The 20,377-nt window shown below is 43.4% G+C and overlaps 1 protein-coding gene across 1 annotated transcript in view; it reads right to left on the bottom strand.

The window, feature by feature from the left end:
* PHF24 (PHD finger protein 24) overlaps window positions 1-20,377 on the bottom strand; it is a 166,985-nt gene that overhangs the window by 13,072 nt on the left and 133,536 nt on the right. The window contains exons 4-6 of the mRNA XM_077284935.1: window positions 8,973-9,051; window positions 6,101-6,303; window positions 2,440-2,606 (exon numbers count right to left, since the gene is read on the bottom strand). Of these exons, the coding sequence (XP_077141050.1) occupies window positions 2,440-2,606; window positions 6,101-6,303; window positions 8,973-9,051 (449 nt within the window). The remainder of the gene's footprint in view (window positions 1-2,439; window positions 2,607-6,100; window positions 6,304-8,972; window positions 9,052-20,377) is intronic.

The raw sequence follows: 20,377 nt of genomic DNA, 5'->3' as shown, positions 1-20,377 counted from the left end.
TCATTCAGGTATTCGGAGCCTTGTGTTCCTCATGGCTCCTATGACATAAACAGTGTCACGTGATAGCTGTAGTAGTCACTGTCACTGTCAGCGGACACAACGCCCATAGTAGCCAAATAATGCCGGTCAGGAACAGCCAGAGGGCCTGATATGGACCACGGGCCGCACTTTGCCCACATCTGGTCTACTAAGTATAGGGCCCTTAACCATTCTGTATCTGAATTTCAGGTATAACTTCCTTTCCTCTCTTTTAAGTCTCACATAAATGGTGAGGGCAGGATAATGAAATAATAAAAACACAATGAATATTGGAGGCCAGTAATGGAGTCTCCATATCTTCTTAATCCGATTATCAGCATATTGCTTGAGAAAATATCATATTTTACTGTTGGATAAAATAGAAGACACGAGAGAGTAATTATCTTTTATTAATAAGACCATTAGGGACGTAACGTTCTGCATATTTATTAGCAGCATTAAAACCTAATATCCGGTAATGTCGGATGTTTTATCTTCCAACAATAAGAGCCAAGTTCATTTTTATCTTCCTGCAAATTGGTCTTCAAACAACAATGAACATTTCCATCACTACGAATCTAAACTTTCTTCTCAGCTAAGCAGGTCCATCTAATTGTACAACAGCTATCTTTATGTCCTAAAGGAGCCTAAGGAATTTACCAGACTGAAGCTCACACTGCGGGCTAGTGATTAGCATTACGACAAGAAGGAACTGCACCTTTGGTGATCACAACTATTTATTACATGATTTATTACATGATCCATTCATTTGTGAGAATTTTATACCGAGGCGCAGGAATGTGGCTTATTCCCATGCATGCCATATTATAATAGCACTCTATGGCTTCAGAATTCGAACCCATGGGAATGTAGCTGGAGTGGCTGCAGAGGTAACATTTGCAAGGCCTCAATGTCACATAAGAAGACAGGACTACTACAAATTGCATACGTTGGGTAAGGGGCTCTGGAATAGTTTTTGTACTAGAGTCCCGGAGCTTCAAACTTTGACATGCTCATGAGCTTGAAGGTATGTTCATACAGGGAAGTGGATGGCCTACAGATTTTCGTTTGCATTTTTCGAGTGTAATACGGTGGAAGCAAAGTGATGAGATTTTACCAAATTCCCCTAATGAAGCCAATTCTACCCAGTATGAACATAACCTTATAGGGAAGCTGTCATGAAATTCTAGCTACCTCAACCAGACAAAACGAGTCGTTAATGTGAAGAAGAGTCATCAAGGTGGTTCCTTGTCAACTTGTAATTGCTTCACTGTCAGGTCTCTTATTATATGAGCATAGGGAAAGACCGAACAATCAATACAAAGTGGGTGGAAGACACCAGCAGGGAGTTACCCCCATGACTCTTCTCCCCTGTTCCTGACACTGGATGCCACTGAGTTTCCGAAAAAGGCCTCGTTCACACGTTGAGTATTTGGTCAGCATTTTACATCAGTATTTGTACATCAAAACCAGGAGCGGGTGATAAATCTAGAAGTGGTGATTTGTTCCTATTATACTTTTCCTCTGATTGTGCCACTCCTGATTCTGGATTACAAATACTGATGTAAAATACTGATCAAATACTGAACGTGTGAACGTGGCCTAAGGGCTTGTGCACATGACCACATTATTGGTCCAAGTGAAATCCGACAAAACATTGGATCATCCATGGACCAATATTAGTCTACGGGGTCGTGCACATGCTCAATTTTTTTGTCTCGGACTAATGACTGATAATCTCAGCATGAGTTTGATCCGACATTCAGATCGCGTTTCACCATGGAAGATAATGAGTCCATGGAAAACATCGGACTGTACTCGGATGACATCTGACTGAAACAATAGAGAAGATAGAAAATATATTTTCTCCATCTTCTCATCTGAGAGAATGGGATCACACTCTGAATCTGATCAGAATGTAATTTACATAATAAATCCAATTTTCTTGGATGGCAAAAAATACGCTCGTCTGTAACTAGTCTAAAACATAGCTGAGGAAGCCTCACCCTAGCTCATGCTACCCGAACCTCAAGATAGGTTCCCTAGAAAGCGGATATACCGTACTTCTTACATGAAACAACGCCATGAGGTCCTCCTTGTGTAGCCTTGTTAAAGAACCAAATGGATGTTCAAAACGCGTAGCTGCGTCTACACTCATGATGGAATCTATTTTTTAATTCAATACATTTTAGAAGCTTGGAAGCTGGATCATCTTTTTTCTATATCCACAAGTGGTCCCTTGAAGATCCATGCCTCCTAGGATGCCTAGCTGGGGTGAGCTGGTTTATCGTTACCTCCTTGTGTAGCACCAAGCTGACATCAGCCACATCAGCTTTCATATTTGCAATCATAACCCAGAGGTCTGATTGTCCAGAACACATGCTTCACACTCACATCGGAGTATCAGAGATGAACTCTCACCTGACGTTACATGACGCGGCCTCTTTAGATTGCTTGCGGAACCAGCCATGCTGGGCCTTTCTGCACTCACTGCCAGTAACCAAGCCATCATTATCCTGGTCCAGAGTCAGAAACGTGGCACGAGCTCGCTCCCGCTCCTTCTCTGATAAAAGCCTCAGCAACGAATTCTTTTCAAGAGAAATTACAGAAAACAAGAAATACATCACATACTGTATAGCATAAAAGAGATGGTTATCGTGATGAATGGTGGTAGGAGGGTTGCGATGGTCGCATTGCACCACTGGCTTTAGGGCTCTGAACTTGGGCACAATGAGTTTTTTCTGGGCTTATTTGGTTACTCCAGCATTGGCATACAGCATATTATCCAGCCATTAGTTTTTTAAATCTTTTTCCTAATAAAATCACATCGGCAAGGTGAGGGAGCCAACCTCTCATTAGGATCAGATTATGCTTTGCAAATGGACTTTCTTTGATTTTTTTATCCGACTTGATGAAGGTTGTGGTTCACAGCAGAAACACATTTTGAATAAACTACATCATTTCTACTAAAAGTCTTCTTTGACAAGTAAGCTAGCAAGAAGGAGAGAACGCCATGTTTAAACCTCTCTCTAACAAGCCATAAAACTTAAAGGGAACCTGTCACCTGAATTTGGCGGGACAGATTTGCGGTCATATGGGCGGGGTTTTCGGGTGTTTGATTCACCCTTTCCTTACCCGCTGGCTGCATGCTGGCCGCAATATTGGATTGAAGTTCATGCTGTGTCCTCCGTAGTACACGCCTGCGCAAGACAATCTTGCCTTGTGCACGCACAGTATGCATTGCCCAACTGCGGGCAAAGCCGAAAAGCATTAGTGCGCATGCACCGGCGCACTATGTCCCGGAACACAGCGAAATACTTCCGGGACATAGATTGCCTTGCACAGGCGTGTGCTACAGAGGACACAGCATGAACTTCAATCCAATATTGCGGCCAGCATGCAGCCAGCGGGTAAGGAAAGGGTGAATCAAACACCCGAAAACCCCGCCCATATGACCGCAAATCTGTCCCGCCAAATTCAGGTGATAGGTTCTCTTTAAATCTAAACGCATATGAGGTATTGCTAAAATAATGTTCTTCATCTGACTACAATTTATTGACTTTAAGGATAGCTACCTATATTTATTGAACTGATGTCATTACTAGATAGCAGAATAGGACACACAATTAAAGCACACATCCCCCCAACATGTTTCATCGCATGTCCGGCTTCATCAGGAGATCGGACACTAGCATGAATCATTATATCAATACCTCGCATGCATTTTAGATTTTGCATTAAAAGTTAACTTTTATGGCTTGTTAGAGGGGGATTTAAACATGGGGTTCTCCCCTTCTTACTAATTCAAAATTATATCGCACCCAAGTCATTCCATTTTTTCATTTTCTTTCCCTTGTTCCGTTTTGTTATATTGGCAAGTAAGTGTTACATTTGGCAGTTTTTAATCCAGTCCTAATAAAAGATTTGCTTCTTCACCTAGTCAAATCTCATTGGAAACCTGGGAGTTTCGACAGGAGGATACCGTTCCTGAATCGAGCAGCTTGCAGCTAAATGGTTCCATAGATACCTACAGGACCTAGATAGAGATGTGCCCAATGTCACAAGATCACAAGGTGAGAAGATCGTTATTTAATCTGCACCTTTCCTGTTTGTTTTTTTTTCTTCCAAACACTACACTTAGAAAGCGCCCCTTCTGTCTTTCCCTCTTTTCTCCCGTTTTGTGGGTCCTGTTTATTAAAAGGAATCTATCATCAGGTTTTTGCTCATCCGAGAGCAGCATGATGCAGGGGCAGAGACCCCGATTACAGCAATGTGTGTAAGCTTACTGGTTGCAGGAGTTGTGATAAAATCACAGTTTTCTCTGCTGCAGATCTAGCAGTTCTCTGACTGCTGAGCTCTGTGTAACGCCGCCCACAGCAATGATTGGCAGCTTTTTGTGTACACTGCATAGGCAGTAAGCTGTTAATCAGTGGTGGGGGTTATGGTTATACAGAGCAGCAGGACCAGGATGCACAAGACACATAGTCATGTAGTGATAATCTCCGGCAGATTAAACACGGATTCATTTTATTGAAACAGCAACACACGGCCTAGTAAGTGACACATCACTGGAATCAGGATCTCTGTCCCTACATCATGCTGCTCTCAGATTGCAAAGCAGAAGGTTACTGGCATATTACCTTTAATAGAACTACATGAAACCCATTTTAATTGGCAGCAAGGGCAGACATACAGATAAGTGGTCATCCATATAGTCCACCAGGTATGTTGTGGGGGACATCGTACTGAATGGGAGGGTGCAGCCATCATGGGGCTGTGGGGCTTCATACTGAGTTGGAGGCAGTGACGATGAATGGGGGGCTGGCATTGGGGGCCATTATACTGAGTGGGGGGTAGCCATTGTGTGCCATCATACTGAATGGGGGGGCGGTCAATGAAGGCCATTGAGGGAGCAAAATTGAAAATATAACCCAATGGCATCAAAATGTCTTTTGAAAAAATGCTTAAACAGCTTATGCCTACAGATCTTTTTCCAAATTACTACCAGTTAATGTCTGCTCTCCTCAACTCCCTCTGCTGCGTATCCCTGTGTGGGGCGCGGACCGAGCTCACTAGATGACGAGCACCAGTGCTATAAACCTATAGTCCAATATTTTTAGAGATTGCTTTCATAAGACAAATATTATGGCAGATCAATCCTTAGAATAAGGAACCAGAAACTCACTGCACATTAATTCATGATCCTCAGCACCAAAAGCATAACAGTCTAACAAAAAAATGACAGAATTTGATATATCTAAAAAGATTGAAAGTCGGTGGGCAGGTCCTTGGTTTCTCTGGCTTAGAGCATGAAAATAAGACTCTGCCTATAGTCCTGCCCCACAGCACGGGTGTCACGACTCCCGGGTATACTGTTGCGGGGAGAGCTGCGCGCCACAGCAAGGGAGCTGAGAGCAGAGCGGCGGGGAACTCACCGGGTAGCAAACAGGCCCTGAACCACGCAACAGGGAAGGAGGTGGTCGAGGGCGGCGCCAGACGCCAGGGTGCAGAGGAGGAGACCATGTACACTGGAGAGTAGTTAAATGTGCCAAGATCAAACCAGGAGATAATGAGGTAACCAAGGGTGAGGCGGAGGGATAGTCAGAAAGGGAGCCAAAGGTCAGAAAACCAGCAAAACAAACAAGCAGAGAAACACACGGAGCGCAAGGCAAATAAATGCAAACCGAGCACACACTCAAGGGGTCAGACACATCGACTAAACGAAAGTATAGCTGACAGAGAATCCTAGTCCAGAGTGTGAATAAATACCCCTCCTAGATCCAAAGAAAGGCCAGCAATATTAACCCTGAGAGAGCAGGACATGAACCATGTCCTATACCATGACAATCGGCATCTCATTAACTTAAAACTTCTAACCCTGATTACACAAGAACCACAAGACGGATTTCTTCACCCCAGATATAATTTTAATCAATATAACAGCGCCAACCTGACAGTGTCTGTAGTTTACTTAGCAAAATCCTGCTGACAGGTTCACTTTAAGTAATTTTGGAATATCCTGTGGAACAAAATGAAGAGGATTTTTACAATTTGTAGGCAAAAGTGCCAAAAACAAACCGACCTGTGAGCGCAGCTTCTGCAGTAGACAGATAGACTCATGAGAAAGGAAATCAATCCACTCAATCTGCCCCTTCTTCTCAGGATCCATGGAGGAGAACTGTAGACTGGCTTGTTCCTCCAGCTCATCACTCAACTGCTTCTCCTGCATTCGTCGATTCACCAGGTGCTTGTAATGGAGGAAGTCATCCAGGTTCAGGGTACATTCTGCGAAGAGAAGTGGTCATCAGTGGAGAGCTCCATTAGTCTACATCTCCTAAACAGACACTTACTATTTACAGATGGAAAGCTCTCTAACACTCTAATGACCATGTCATTTTTCTTGTCAGTCCTTCTTCCATTACATCAGAATAACTAATCTTTAAGGCTCTGTAGCCATGATGTAGAACATTAGTTAAATATAGGAGATATATATATATATATATATATATATATATATATATATATAGGAATGGCATCATCCCGGCAAGAAAGTGCGCTCACAACTCACTCCCACTGTGCAGTCAATCTTCTGTGCCGGCAGCGCTTTCTTGTTTTTATTTTGTCCCCACGTGTCCCCTTCCCCCTCTGTTCCTATTATTTGTCTATGTGCACGGAGCGGCAGATGTTACACAGGACTGATTGCTAATGAAATGATTGCCTCTTGTAACGAACCCAACTCGAACATGCAGCACCAGCTTTAATTAGGCAATTACAAACTGAAAAAATTGTATGTGTAGCAATAAACAAATAGGAAATGTAATTATGGCTGAGAGTACTTGTGACATGTGGGTAATCAGCGCGCAGGAGACACGGAGTTAATGCTGCAGAAGGGCTGATGTAAAACTAACTCACAGACTTACCATTGGAGCATAGTTTTATTTTTGGAGCAATTTTAGAAAACAAATATATTTTCCATAAAAAATGCCCCCCTCTCCGCCATCATTTTATTTCAGTATCGTTAAAGCAAATGACAAGAGATAACCCGATCTGTTGCTTTTACAGTTATGGCGACAGATTAAAAAAGACCCACTAATTTTGTGCATTCGAAATTCATTGATGTCAATAGTTGATATTCCGATACATTGATTTATCTGCTTATGCCAGGACTCACGATATGGAAAAATAATCTTATTCAAGGGGTCATACGGCATTAAAAGTATGAGGCAGCATTCTTTTAAGAAAAGCGCCACACTTGTCCACTGGTTGCATGTGGTATTGCAGCTCAGCCACGTTCACTGTCACTTGCCACAAATATGTATTTTTTTACCTGGTGTAAATGCCGCCGTTCTCCTCAATCTGGTGCTGTTATTCTTTTCTTTGTACTCCTCTTCATTCCTGAGATATGGCCTATTCTTCACTGTAAATAAATCTGGTCTTTTGAAAAAAGGGGCGTGATCTCACACACTTACTCGTGGGCGTCATCTTAAGCATCACGCCCATTTGGCTAAAAAACTAGATTTATATCCAAGGAAAGATGAGGCCATATCTCCGCAATGGAGAGGTACAGGAACAAAAGAAAAACATTGTCGGATTCAGAAGAACAGCGGCATTTACACCAGGTAAAATAATGACATATTTTAGTGGAGTTGTGATGCAAACTATGAACACGTGAAGCGCTGTTTTTAGGGAGAAAGTAACTTTTCTTTTCTAATCCTGTAAATCTTAAAAAGGATTAGAAGAGACTTGATTGGGCTAAAGAACACAAGGAATGGACATTAGACCAGTGGAAATCTGTGCTTTGGTCTGATGAGTCCAAATTTGAGATCTTTGGTTCCAACCACCGTGTCTTTGTGTGACGCAGAAAAGGTGAACGGATGGACTCTACATGCCTGGTTCCCACCGTGAAGCATGGAGGAGGAGGTGAGATGGTGTGGGGGTGCTTTGCTGGTGACACTGTTGGGGATTTATTAAAAATTGAAGGCATACTGAACCAGCATGGCTACCACAGCATCTTGCAGCGGCATGCTATTCCATCCGGTTTGCGTTTAGTTGGACCATCATTTATTTTTCAACAGGACAATGACCCCAAACACACCTCCAGGCTGTGTAAGGGCTATTTGACCAAGAAGGAGAGTGATGGGGTGCTACGCCAGATGACCTGGCCTCCACAGTCACCAGACCTGAACCCAATCGAGATGGTTTGGGGTGAGCTGGACCGCAGAGTGAAGGCAAAAGGGCCAACAAGTGCTAATGATCTCTGGGAACTCCTTCAAGATTGTTGGAAGACCATTTCCAGTGACTACCTCTTGAAGCTCATCAAGAGAATGCCAAGAGTGTGCAAAGCAGTCATCAAAGCAAAAGGTGGCTACTTTGAAGAACCTAGAATATAAGACATAACTTCAGTTGTTTCACACTTTTTTGTTAAGTATATAATTCCACATGTGCTAATTCATAGTTTTGATGCCTTCAGTGTGAATGTACAATTTTCATAGTCCTGAAAATACAGAAAAATCTTTAAATGAGAAGGTGTGTCCAAACTTTTGGTCTGTACTGTTTATATATATATATATATATATATATATATATATATATATATATATATATATATATATATATATATAAATACATACATATAAATATATATATATATATACAGTGTATATGTATATATATATATATATATATATATATATATATATATATATATATATATATATATATATATATATATATATACGGCATATATATTTATTTTTTTCATTACATAATACAAAGAAAATATCTGGTATAAATAAACCCCGAGACTGAGTTCAGCTGGTGAGTGGTAAAAGCCCCGGGGTATACACAGATGTTATTATCTCGTCTGCCAGATAACAAGGGTCTCAGCAGAATGTGCTGGGGCGTAATTGTGTCTACGCCGCAGTTATTAACACTGGATCAGCTTGTCCGCTCACCTGGGATAACTTTACATTGACTGAACGTCTCCATCAGGCTGTACATCTCTTCCTCTGTCAGCAACAGGTTCAGATTGTCCTGCAGGAAAACACACATCAGATTTGTAGGTAGAGAAATGTGAGCTCCACTTATTCATGGTCTGGGAATAGGAACATGTTGAACTCATGCCTATTAAAGTAGGAAGTAGTAGTAATGGCAAAAATACAAAATTTTCAGGATTTGATTAAAAAAAATTGAGGGCTGGTAAAAGGTAAAAAAAAAAAAAAACAACTATCCTAGGCCCACCCATGTTCCTATACTGCCTCTGCAGCTCCATGCCCGGTCCACCACTCGCTTCAGATCAGTCTCCTCTTCAGTCTGGATCATCCACCCGTGACTAAGCCTCATGTGCAGCGTGAAACACTTAAATAACGTCCATCAACACATGGTGGGTTGCACATCATTGACATCTATGGTGCCCAATGTGACCACGAGAGGCATTTGTCAGCGAGAGAAGACCCGGACAATTTCAATGACTGATCTGAAGTGAGCGGAGGACAGGTGAGGAGTCAGACCTAAGACAGGGGAGTATAAATGTTATTTTTATTGTTTTTACCTTTTCCCAGAACTTCGTTGATTTATGCTTTGAGATCTTCCGAGACCATAGAGAATGACAAATGTCTTTTAGGGGCAAATTCGATCCAAACCAAATTTTATTTTGTCCGAATTTAATTTGGCCAAAAATAATTTTGAGAGATTCAATCTAACTTTTACATTAAATGTTTTTTTTTTCTTTTTTTTATATTGGATATATTTTTTTTAATTGAAGATATCACTCTATTAAAAAAATAAAACCTATTGCAATTTTTTTTCACGCATGCCACTAGGATTAGTTTAAGACTCCTACGGCTTGTTGGGCACATGATCACATTGGCAGTAATAGACTGGCTCAGATCCTATTGGTTTATATAGAAGCGTTATCTGAGTATGCTCTAATCTGGATAAAGGTGTTCGTGAAGGCACGGTAGGAGGAGGCGAGTTGTGACATCCCCTATTGTGAATGGTGGATCCTGTGTTATCTGCAGGATCTGTTGTTGGTGACTATGGGACATGTTGTTCGGCTTGACATGAGCCAACTGGGTGAGGACAACCAAGGAGACCGCTTCCTGGACTAGGCCAAGTGAGACCTTATATCTTTGGACCTGGAGAAGCCCTGCTTTGGAGAGATCGGCATTCTCTAAAAGCTTCAAATCAGCGTTTCTGATTATTCGAGAATCAGCCCGGTAAGGACCCTTCTACTTCAGTCTCAGGACGTACCGGTACCATCTGTACCCCTCGTCCTGTGGCCGTCCCTCATCCACATTACATCTGTGATACTTGCACAAATCCTAGATCCTTGCAGCTTCACTACCAGATTTTCTTTTCATAAAGGTTAGCGCACCCTCTTCCCTCCCTGTATGGAGGGGGCTGTCTGTCTGGCTCATTTCAATAGGTAAGTCAACCCTCTTCTCGGCCTATGCAGAAAAGTAGGCTGGCCGAACCAATAAAATTAGGCAGAGAGCCAGCCCTCCTTCATACACGACAGAAGAAAGAGGACGTTTTCTCCTGTGTTAGAAGGAATCTGTAAGTTTTACAGATTGGGTTCCTATTTTCGAGGTCAAATTTTGTAGGTATAAAATCCTTATTTTCTACAATTGTGGGACCACAGTTGTCACATTTCCAACCTGATACATTCATTAGCCGCGTCCAGTGGAGTGTTCCTTCCCAGAAAATTGTGTTGTGAATTTAATATGATAATAAATCAACGCTTTGGTCTTTCCAATAAATTCAAGTACAATATTAATACACGGAAAGTATAAAGTAATTGCAGCCATTAATCACCGCTCCCGTTTTATAGCGTCTATATTAAACCTTAGCTTGTGCAGAAGCCTGACAGGTTATACGCTCACAATCCCGATATTCACACTTCATCACCGGAGTTACGGCGGTGGGGCAGGCTGGGTCAGGCGGAGTTTACGGCTCGGCAGGACCATTTGTCACACGCCGCTCATTTCGAGATACAGAAATTAATCAATCTAATATATAAAGCTGAATGTGTGTGTGTGTGTATGTATGTATGTATGTATGTATGTCCGGGATTGGCATCTGAACCGTAGCAGCTACAGCCACAAAATTTTGCACAGTCACACGTCTGGACCCCGAGAGCGTCATAGGCTATGTTGTGAGGTGAAATTTTAACCCCGCGCTTTCCAATTCACCAAACAATTTTGCCCCTATCTACATAATGGGGAAAAAGTGAAAGGAAAAGTGTTGGAGGCGTCGCAGCTACAGGCACAAAATTTTGCACAGTCACACGTCTGGACCCTGAGAGCGTCAAAGCTATATTGTGAGGTGAAATTTTAACCCCGCGCTTTCCAAGTCACCAAACAATTTTGCCCCTATCTACATAATGGGGAAAAAATGAAAGGAAAAGTGTTGGAGGCAAATTAACAGCTGCCAGATGTGAACAAGGGGGACTTAAAGAATGACAGCGATGGCACCAAAGAGTATATACTGTACAGTTGCTAAGGTGGGGCCCCAACATGGGATAATCACACCACCACGGGGATATGAACACACACACAAAATGCGCCACACACTACCACGTGCTCGAACACATATACCACCCTCAGTGCACATTTCACCACACATACACCAACCTCGCCACATAAAAGTAGAAACACAAAAGTCGCCGCTCAAAACTCGCCACGCGCAAAACTCTCCACATGCAAAACTCGCCACACGTGCAAAACTCGCCACACGCAAAACTTGCACACGCAGAAAAATTGCCACACGCAGAAAAATTGCCACATGCACAAAAGTTGCAACACATGCAAAAGTTGCCTCACACAAAACTTGCACATACTCAAAAGGCACCACACATAAAACTCGCCACGCGCAAAACTCGCCATGCGCAAAACTTGCTGCACACAACTTGCTACACTAACCTGTCACATGCAACTCGACACACAAAAAGTTGCTACACGCATGTCGCCACACAAAACTCATCTCACAAAAGTCCCTACATGCATGTCGCCACACGCAACTCAACACACACAACTTGACACACGAAACTCGCCCTAAAACACACACAAGTCTGGTATCCTTCAAAAATAAAAATCTGATTAATAAGCAGACAAACTACAAGAGCAACAAATGTACCATATAGGAATCCGGCAGCTGTCAGTCACATGACCAGTCTATTATGTGTATGTGTGAGCTAATATATACTGCCAGGGGGTGGGCTTACTGTTGGCTGGGGATTTATCAGGCTGCCATTTTAGCTTACAAATACTGAGGTAAAAATACTGACCAAATAACGTGTGAACGAGGGCTAATACAGGAGGAGATGGCATACAGCTATATACTATATACAGGAGATGACACACAGGTATATACTATTTACAGGGGAGATGACACACAGGTATATACTATATACAGGAGGAGATGACACACAGATATATACTATATACAGGAGAGATGACACACAGGTATATACTATATAGAGGAGGAGATGACATACAGGTACATACTACATACAGGAGGAGATGACATACAGGTATATACTATATACAGGAGGAGATGACACACAGGTATATACTATATACAGGAGCAGATTACCTACAGGTATATAGTATATACAGGAGGAGATGACACAGGTATATGCTATGTATAGGAGGAGATGACATACAGGTATATACTATATACAGGAGATGACACACAGATATATACTATATATAGGTGAGATGACACACAGGTATATACTATATACAGGAGATTACATACAGGTATATCTAATATATAAAGCTGAATGTGTGTATGTATGTATGTGTGTATGTCCGGGATTGGCATCTGTACCGTCGCAGCTACAGCCACAAAATTTTGCACAGTCACACGTCTGGACCCCGAGAGCGTCATAGGCTATGTTGTGAGGTGAAATTTTAACCCCGCGCGTTCCAATTCACCAAACAATTTTGCTCCTATCTACATAATGGGGAAAAAGTGAAGGGAAAAGTGTTGGAGGAAAATTGACAGCTGCCAGATGTGAACAATGAGGACTTAAAGAATGAGAGCGATGGCGACAAAGAGTATATACCGTACAGTTGCTAAGGTGGGGCCCCGACATGGGATACTCACCACACACGGGGATATGAACACAAACACAAAATGCGCCACACACTACCACGTGCTTGAACACATATACCACCCTCAGCACACATTTCACCACACACACACACCAACCTCGCCACATAAAAGTCGAAACACAAAAGTCACCACTCAAAACTCGCTACATGCAAAACTCGCCATATGCAAAACTAGGCTCACGCAAAACTCGCCACACGTGCAAAACTCACCTCATGGAAAACTCACCTCATGCAAAACTTGCACACACAGAAAAATTGCCACATGTACAAAAGTTGCACCACATGCAAAAGTTGCCTCACACAAAACTTGCACATACTCAAAATGCACCACACATAAAACTCGCCACGTGCAAAACTCGCCATGCACAAATCTTGCTGCACACAACTTGCTACACTAACCTGTCACATGCAACTCAACACACAAAATGTTGCTACACGCATGTCGCCACACAGAACTCATCTCACAAAAGTCGCTACATGCATGTCGCCACACGCAACTCAACACACACAACTTGACACATAAAACTCGCCCTAAAACACACACAAGTCTGGTATTGTCCTTCAAAAATAAAAATCTGATTAATAAGCAAACTACAAGAGCAACAAATGTACCATATAGGAAATACGGCAGCTGTCAGTCACATGACCTGTCTATTATGTGTATGTGTGAGCTAATATATACTGCCAGGGGGGAGGGCTTCCTGTTGGCTGGGGATTTATCAGGCTGCCAATAGCAACCAATCACAGCTCAGCTTCTATTTTGCTACAGTTAATTAACCTGAGCTCTGATTGGTTAATATAGGCAACAAAGACATTCTCAGTATAACAAAGCTAATATATGTTGTGAAATGCTTCTATTTGCTTAGTTTTTGCCTTTTAATAATTACATTTCTATCTATTTGTTTTGTGGTTTTTGTGTGCAGAATAAATTTTTGTTAACACATTCTATTTTGCTAACAGCAGTCATTAACCCGGGCGAAGCCGGGTAGTACAGCTAGTATGTAATAAATAGGCACAGCATGTATGAGCTTATTAAGTGTCGTAAAGACGAGTTTGTCTCTGAGGAGCCCGGACATAATAGTGGTAGACTATGCTAAAATAGATGGACATCACCACAAAGGAGGACAAGGTTTCATCTTTTGGACTCCATTCGTCTCATTGCAGAGAATGAAAATGTTGAGGGTCAAGTTAAAATTCCTTTTTAGGGTCTACATATGTAATCCCCCCTACAGAAAGTGAGAATTTTCTAGTATTAATCCAGCCAGGAATTCAAATATGAACATTTCTACAATCTTCTCCATCTTTTTGATATCATGTGGCCACAGAAACGTTCTCCGTCACCAGTCCAGGCCTTTGTGTGACGATGGTAGCAGCACACGGCATCTGACATATCTCCACGGGCGTCATAGGAGATTAAAGCAGACGTAGGATCACACCGCAGGAGAGGAATAATTATACACAGGGAGCAGGCAGCGGAAAACTGCAAGCAAAGCAAACAGCCGCCCTCGCCCTCCGCAGAGAAGCTTCAAAGGGAAAAATCCAGTGTAGAGAGAATGCATTAAATGATCCCAGAACACAATCCCACCATGGACAGCGCCGCTGATATCAGATACTGGGTCTCAACAAAAATACCAATTTTCATGCTCCTACGGGGCTGCGTCATCAAACCTAGATATATAGCACAGATTATTCTAGGATAAAGGTGAAGCAGAACTGGCATAGTCATGGATTGCGATCCTGAACTAATCGAATAGTGAGGGCGAAGCAGTGCTCCTTCCACAAGACAATGACCTCCCTATAGATCGTAGCACTCATTTGACAATTACGGTAGTTTCACAACCTACAATCCGATAAGCCTGTGACATTGATTGAGTACCTGAGACGCAACGAATTTCTAAAAACAGAACGACCCAGAAAAAAAAAGGTACAAAATGGTCTCTAAATCACGTAATATTGATTTATTAAGATTAATTATCAATTAAAAACATAGACTCATGACTAGGGGGAAAGTAAAATATAGTGTGTAAATAGGATCCAAAATAGTCTAAGCATATTCAGAGAAAGGATAACATGTGAGTAACATGCAAAAGTGCCATCCTGGAAAATATAATATTAACATTACCTAAAATGTGTTCCAGCGCCCCAACACATTTCACCTTGCTTCATCAGGAAGCATTTCACAAAGTAGCTCTCTCTCGAGCTCTCAGTGATCTCCTATAGGGTTTATTTAGACATGGAGCCCAGACCGTAGATCTTATCCTGCAGCTGAGATCCGTGGAGCAAAATATGCCACCAGTTTTACTATGGATATCTACAATTTTATGGTTTGAAGAAGCTTCCCAGTCCCATCAGAAACTACAGCGGAAAAATTAGGACCAATCAATATTTTTATAACTAAAATTATCTGACTGAATAAGAGAGATGAACCCAAGTATCACAAGATAAACCAAAAGAAAAATGGTGCTACAAAATCTCACAAATATATCAACTTTATTAAATATAAAATAAAACAGAGTAGCTCATTGTAGGGCTAACAAGAAACTTCCGAAGGTATATACGGTAATTGTTATGCCCACATATCTAACATATACATCATACAGAAGAGTATAGGAGGCAAACTTACATTCAGTAATAGTAATGTGGAGCCCTGTTAGGTGTGGACAGGTCCCCTGATGAAGATGGGTGAAACGCGCGTTGCGGTGCAGGGCTACATGCCTAACAGGGTTCCACATTATTACTATGTAAGTTTGACTTCTATACTATTCTACCTGATGTATATGTTAACCATTAGTGAGTGTACTATAATAAATATGGGGACATACTAATTATATACTGTTTATAGCTTTGGGAGGTTTGTCGTTAGTCCTCCAATGAGCTATTCTGTTCTTTTAACAAAATCCATTATATTTTATATTTAATAAAGATTATATACTTGTGAGATATTTTGTAGCACCACTTTTCTTTTGGTTTATCATCTAAAAAATTGCACAGTTTTGCCAGGATCAAAGTTTTGCTAGTATCGCTTAATATGACCTGGATACTGTCTTGAAGAGCAGGCAATGAGTTTGGTTAATCTGTGGATGAGCAGTTTGTGGAAATCTAAGTGGGCTGTGGCAGAACCAATGTAGGCTCATTATGTAATTAGCCTGGGAGGAAAGTTTTGGAATGTCTGCTGGGGCTGTGAGGGACATCAGTCTCTAGGAGAAGCTTGGGTGGCGCTTGGGGCTTAGTAAGTGCATTGGCCTCAGAAGGTCTAGGGGACAGTGCGTAGAAGAGTATAGGCTGCCCAGAATTGGACGTATTTGGTTCATTCCTGTGGGGTGGTATACTGAATTGAAGTGTGATAAGTACCGTTGGTTGTAATAAGGCTCCTAGACATAGGGCCAGGAATAGTGGAGACCCTTCTATAGTTTACATACTTTGGTGTCGCAATGTTAAAGTGTGTGATGACAAACTGGTGTGAAGCAAACACTCTACGGAGGAAACATGAGAGGTCTGAGTTGTGTGTGGAGCCATCAGTGACCTGAGAAAGAGAAAGTTCTACTGCACGATGTGTTCTGGAACAGTCAGCCAGTAGCGCCCCCTAGAGGAGCAGAAGTGCTGTACATGACAGGCAGCATCCTGTGAATGGACTGATAAGAAATGGTAATGACAGACTACAGGGTACGGTATTCTACTGACGACATTCATAGCTTCAGCCTTACAGAGTAATTATCAACCTTGTCCCTTCGCACAATTTGCAATTCTTTTGTGAGTCTCAATTGAATTAAGATATGGTTTTTCTCGAAGTTCAGCCTTCATATTGCAAGTAAAATCAATCATTGCAGAATATGATGGATATACAAGTCATATTTCTATTAATATATAAACTATGCTCGGGCTTTGGCCTAATCACGGAAAAGCAGCTGCAGCAGCTGAGCCCAGGCTAAATCCCACTAATGTGGCGGATAGAGAGTGGAGCACGATTAGGATCCTCACACCGAGCGCCAACGTCCTAAGCCGTCTGTAACATTACTAAACCCTGAGCGATCAACACCCCAGCTGCCAACTCAAAACACCACAAACACATGTAACTACTAAGGCTGTAAATCCCCTCTAAGCCAATGGACGTATCGGGGGTGGGATGCACGCGTCCCCTCGGTGTGCGACAGTACCACCCACCTGCAGATCCTACAGAGAGTCTGATTGAGCGTGGGATGCGCGGATTACCTTTGGACCGCTGCCTGATTGTACGCCTACCCGCCAACTCACAGCATTGATTATTCCATTGCTTGTCAGCTACAGCCTTTAAGGCAGAGATCTACAACCTAGACACAATAATGGTCCATTAATAATGAATCCAGTACATTGTCTTGGAGTGCATCCAGGGCGATTAAGAATTCCCATTACTTACATTGTAGACTTCTATGGGGGGAACACAGTGAATGCAGCTGCAATGCCATTAAAGTCTATGTATGCAGTGAGCAGGACTCTATCGGAAACATTTAAAGGAAAATAATCAAATATAAGAGCTTGGTCTGTCAAACATAGCCAGATTCCATGGACAGATGCCATTTAAAGAGTGAGTAAAATGTTATTTAAACTTTAAATTGTACTTTACTTTTTTTTAAATAATTTTGCCCAGCACAAAAAAATAATTTCCAAATCAATTTACGGTAATTAGTGGATTTCTTTTCATTCCCATAAAAAAATGCATGTTAATGATTTCCAAATCCCAGCTTTTCCCTAGTCTTTTTGCCTGCCCTCTAACATACTCATTTAGAGGACAGATGATGGCAGTGATGGGTCAGCAGTGCACTCGTCGTATCCTCATCTCAGTGCTCTTCTCATCAAATCAATCTGCCCCAGAGTCAGTGAGACCCAGGGACTGAGCTGGCCCTTTCACTGCCATCATCGGTACTCCAAGTGAGTACACTTTATATCAATGCAGCTAAAGGCAGGCAAACTGGGGAAAAGCAGGGCTTTTGAAACCATTTACATGAATTTTTTTTTTTACAGGAATGAAGACAAGTCCACTAATAACGTGATTTGCAAACTCTCATAAATTTTAATTCCTGACAAAGTTATTAAGAAAAAATAAGTTTGTTACTTTTAGTGTATATACACCACGTAATAAATGGGGGTGCCTTCAGAGAGACAGAATTTTAACTCTGTCATACTTGACAAATTTTAGGAAGAGTAGTGTTAGGAGTCGAGTTCCGGCCGCTGCACAGGGGGAATCTTGAACCTTGTCAGCTGCAGTTTCTCATTCTGTATCAGCCACAGTGGAGTCTGCTCAGCAGAGACGTCGGTCTCAGCGTCTGGCTCAGTCTGGTTCTGTGCAAAGGGTTACTGCTGCCTTTCCAGGCTCAGCCATTGTAGCCTGTACTGATCAGCGGCGAGCAGACGTCTCTGGGACTAAGTCCTGCTTTTCCCCTTCTGAGCAAGTGCAGCGCCCCAGAGTCCTGGTCGTTGCAGTACTGTGGCTCCGCCACTATGGGGAGCTATGGTGCGTCTGATGGCACTGAAGGAGTTCATCTGATCAGGTATCACAGACACCAATACATTTCACAGCCGGGCCTCCGGGGGGAGCTAAGGGTTCTATTCACTAGGCCACTCCCCACCATAGTGGGTAAACTGGGGGTCAGGCAGGAAGTTAGTCAGAAAGCTGACTGGGTTGGAACCAGGCAACACCTTGTGGCAGAGGGTGTTGTGGGGGAAGATACAGTATGGTCTCTGTCAGGGGTGGGATCCTGACAGAGGCTTGGCAACTTGAACGAACGTAACGGGACCGTGCCTGCTCAGGATAGCGGCGGTGCCCAAGGAAGGACCAGAAGCGAGATAGATTGTGCTGAGTGAGAAACGAGATCAAGGCAATAAGGAGAATACCAGTAGGGGTCGTGCTGTAAGACCGAGGCAACACCCTACTGAGGCGCACTACCGGTGGCCGGAACGCCGAGGGAGTATTACAACATCCAGCTTCAAGCGATACTCTAAACAGCGGCAGGACAGTCAGTCTAAGGCGGGCTGTCTAACTTAAATCACCTATGCAGTCTTGGGGGGCAACTTGTGGAGAGGGGCGACTCTAGGGTCCCGGAAGAGCTCCGAGCCTACCCGTCAAACGGGTGCCGTCCCAACCATAACACCAGGGAGGGACGGAGGATTAGCAGAACATCATCTAATCGAGTTGTGAGGGAACTTAAGAAACAGACACAACAGTTGTGGGGACTTTCTGTAAGCACAGCAGGGAAGGACCGCAACACATAGCGCTAGAAGGAAGGCACAGATTTCCACCTGCTAAGAGAACTCTGGAGGTGCCATTGGACCGGCCGGACTTGCGCAGCCTGGTTATCCGGATTCCGGACTGAGGACCCAGAGATCTTCAGTAAAGAGGTAAAGAGACTGCAACCTGGTGTCCTCGTTATTTACTGCACCGCACCACTACAGCTTCACCACCATCATCCGTCATACTTATTTACTGTACGCCCCTCGGCAGGGTCACGGACCGGGCTTAGCCACCGTGACAACCCCAGAGCAGAGACTCACAGGCCCGGTACCGGGTACCCTTCGGCCCTGCGGCAGTGGGGGGGCGCTACAACTTGGCGTCACGAACAGGATCTACTTAAGCCTGAAGAATCAGGTCATGTGTGCCTTGGAACTGTGATTTATTGTGCTTAGAACTGTACTTTATTGCAAAGACTGTGCTGTGCCACTTGCCGCCAAAATCCGCCGCCATCACAGCGCTGAGGAGAGCGCAGGAAAAGAAGAGGGGCGTGGAGTGGGCGTAGACAAGCTGAAGAGCGCGAAGGACAATGGCCGCCCAGTCTAAATATTTCTGTGTCCTGAGGACGTGTCCGTCAACAGCCGAGGTCCGCCTCCTGATCCTGTTTGGAGGGTGGGGACCATGGAGACGGGGCCGCCCACGAAAGAGACCGCGGGAAGAGGACACTGGAGGAAAAACGAAGATGGCGACGCCAGAGACCCCGCATGGGAATGATCAGACTCGGAGAGAGGCCGAACAGCCCGATGCAGCCCAAGATACGCCGTCACTGCGGGAGCTGACCCTTGCAGAGCCAACGATGGGCCAACCTCCTAGGCCGCTGTCAGAGGAGTGTGTGGCCGCAGCCGAGGCCCGGCGGATAGCTTACCGCATGGAAGCCGAAGCCCGTGTGATCTCTCGGCTGGGCCAGCCTACGGAGGTCCGCCTGTCTCCAGTGTCCCCTGCCTCCTTCATCCAGGCCGCGGCAGAGTGTGAGCTGCGC

Source organism: Ranitomeya variabilis, chromosome 1, assembly GCF_051348905.1.
Source record: "Ranitomeya variabilis isolate aRanVar5 chromosome 1, aRanVar5.hap1, whole genome shotgun sequence".
Lineage (NCBI taxonomy): Eukaryota > Metazoa > Chordata > Amphibia > Anura > Dendrobatidae > Ranitomeya > Ranitomeya variabilis.
The sequence above is the reverse complement of the archived record's forward strand: the minus strand, read 5'-3'. Positions and strand labels throughout refer to the sequence as shown.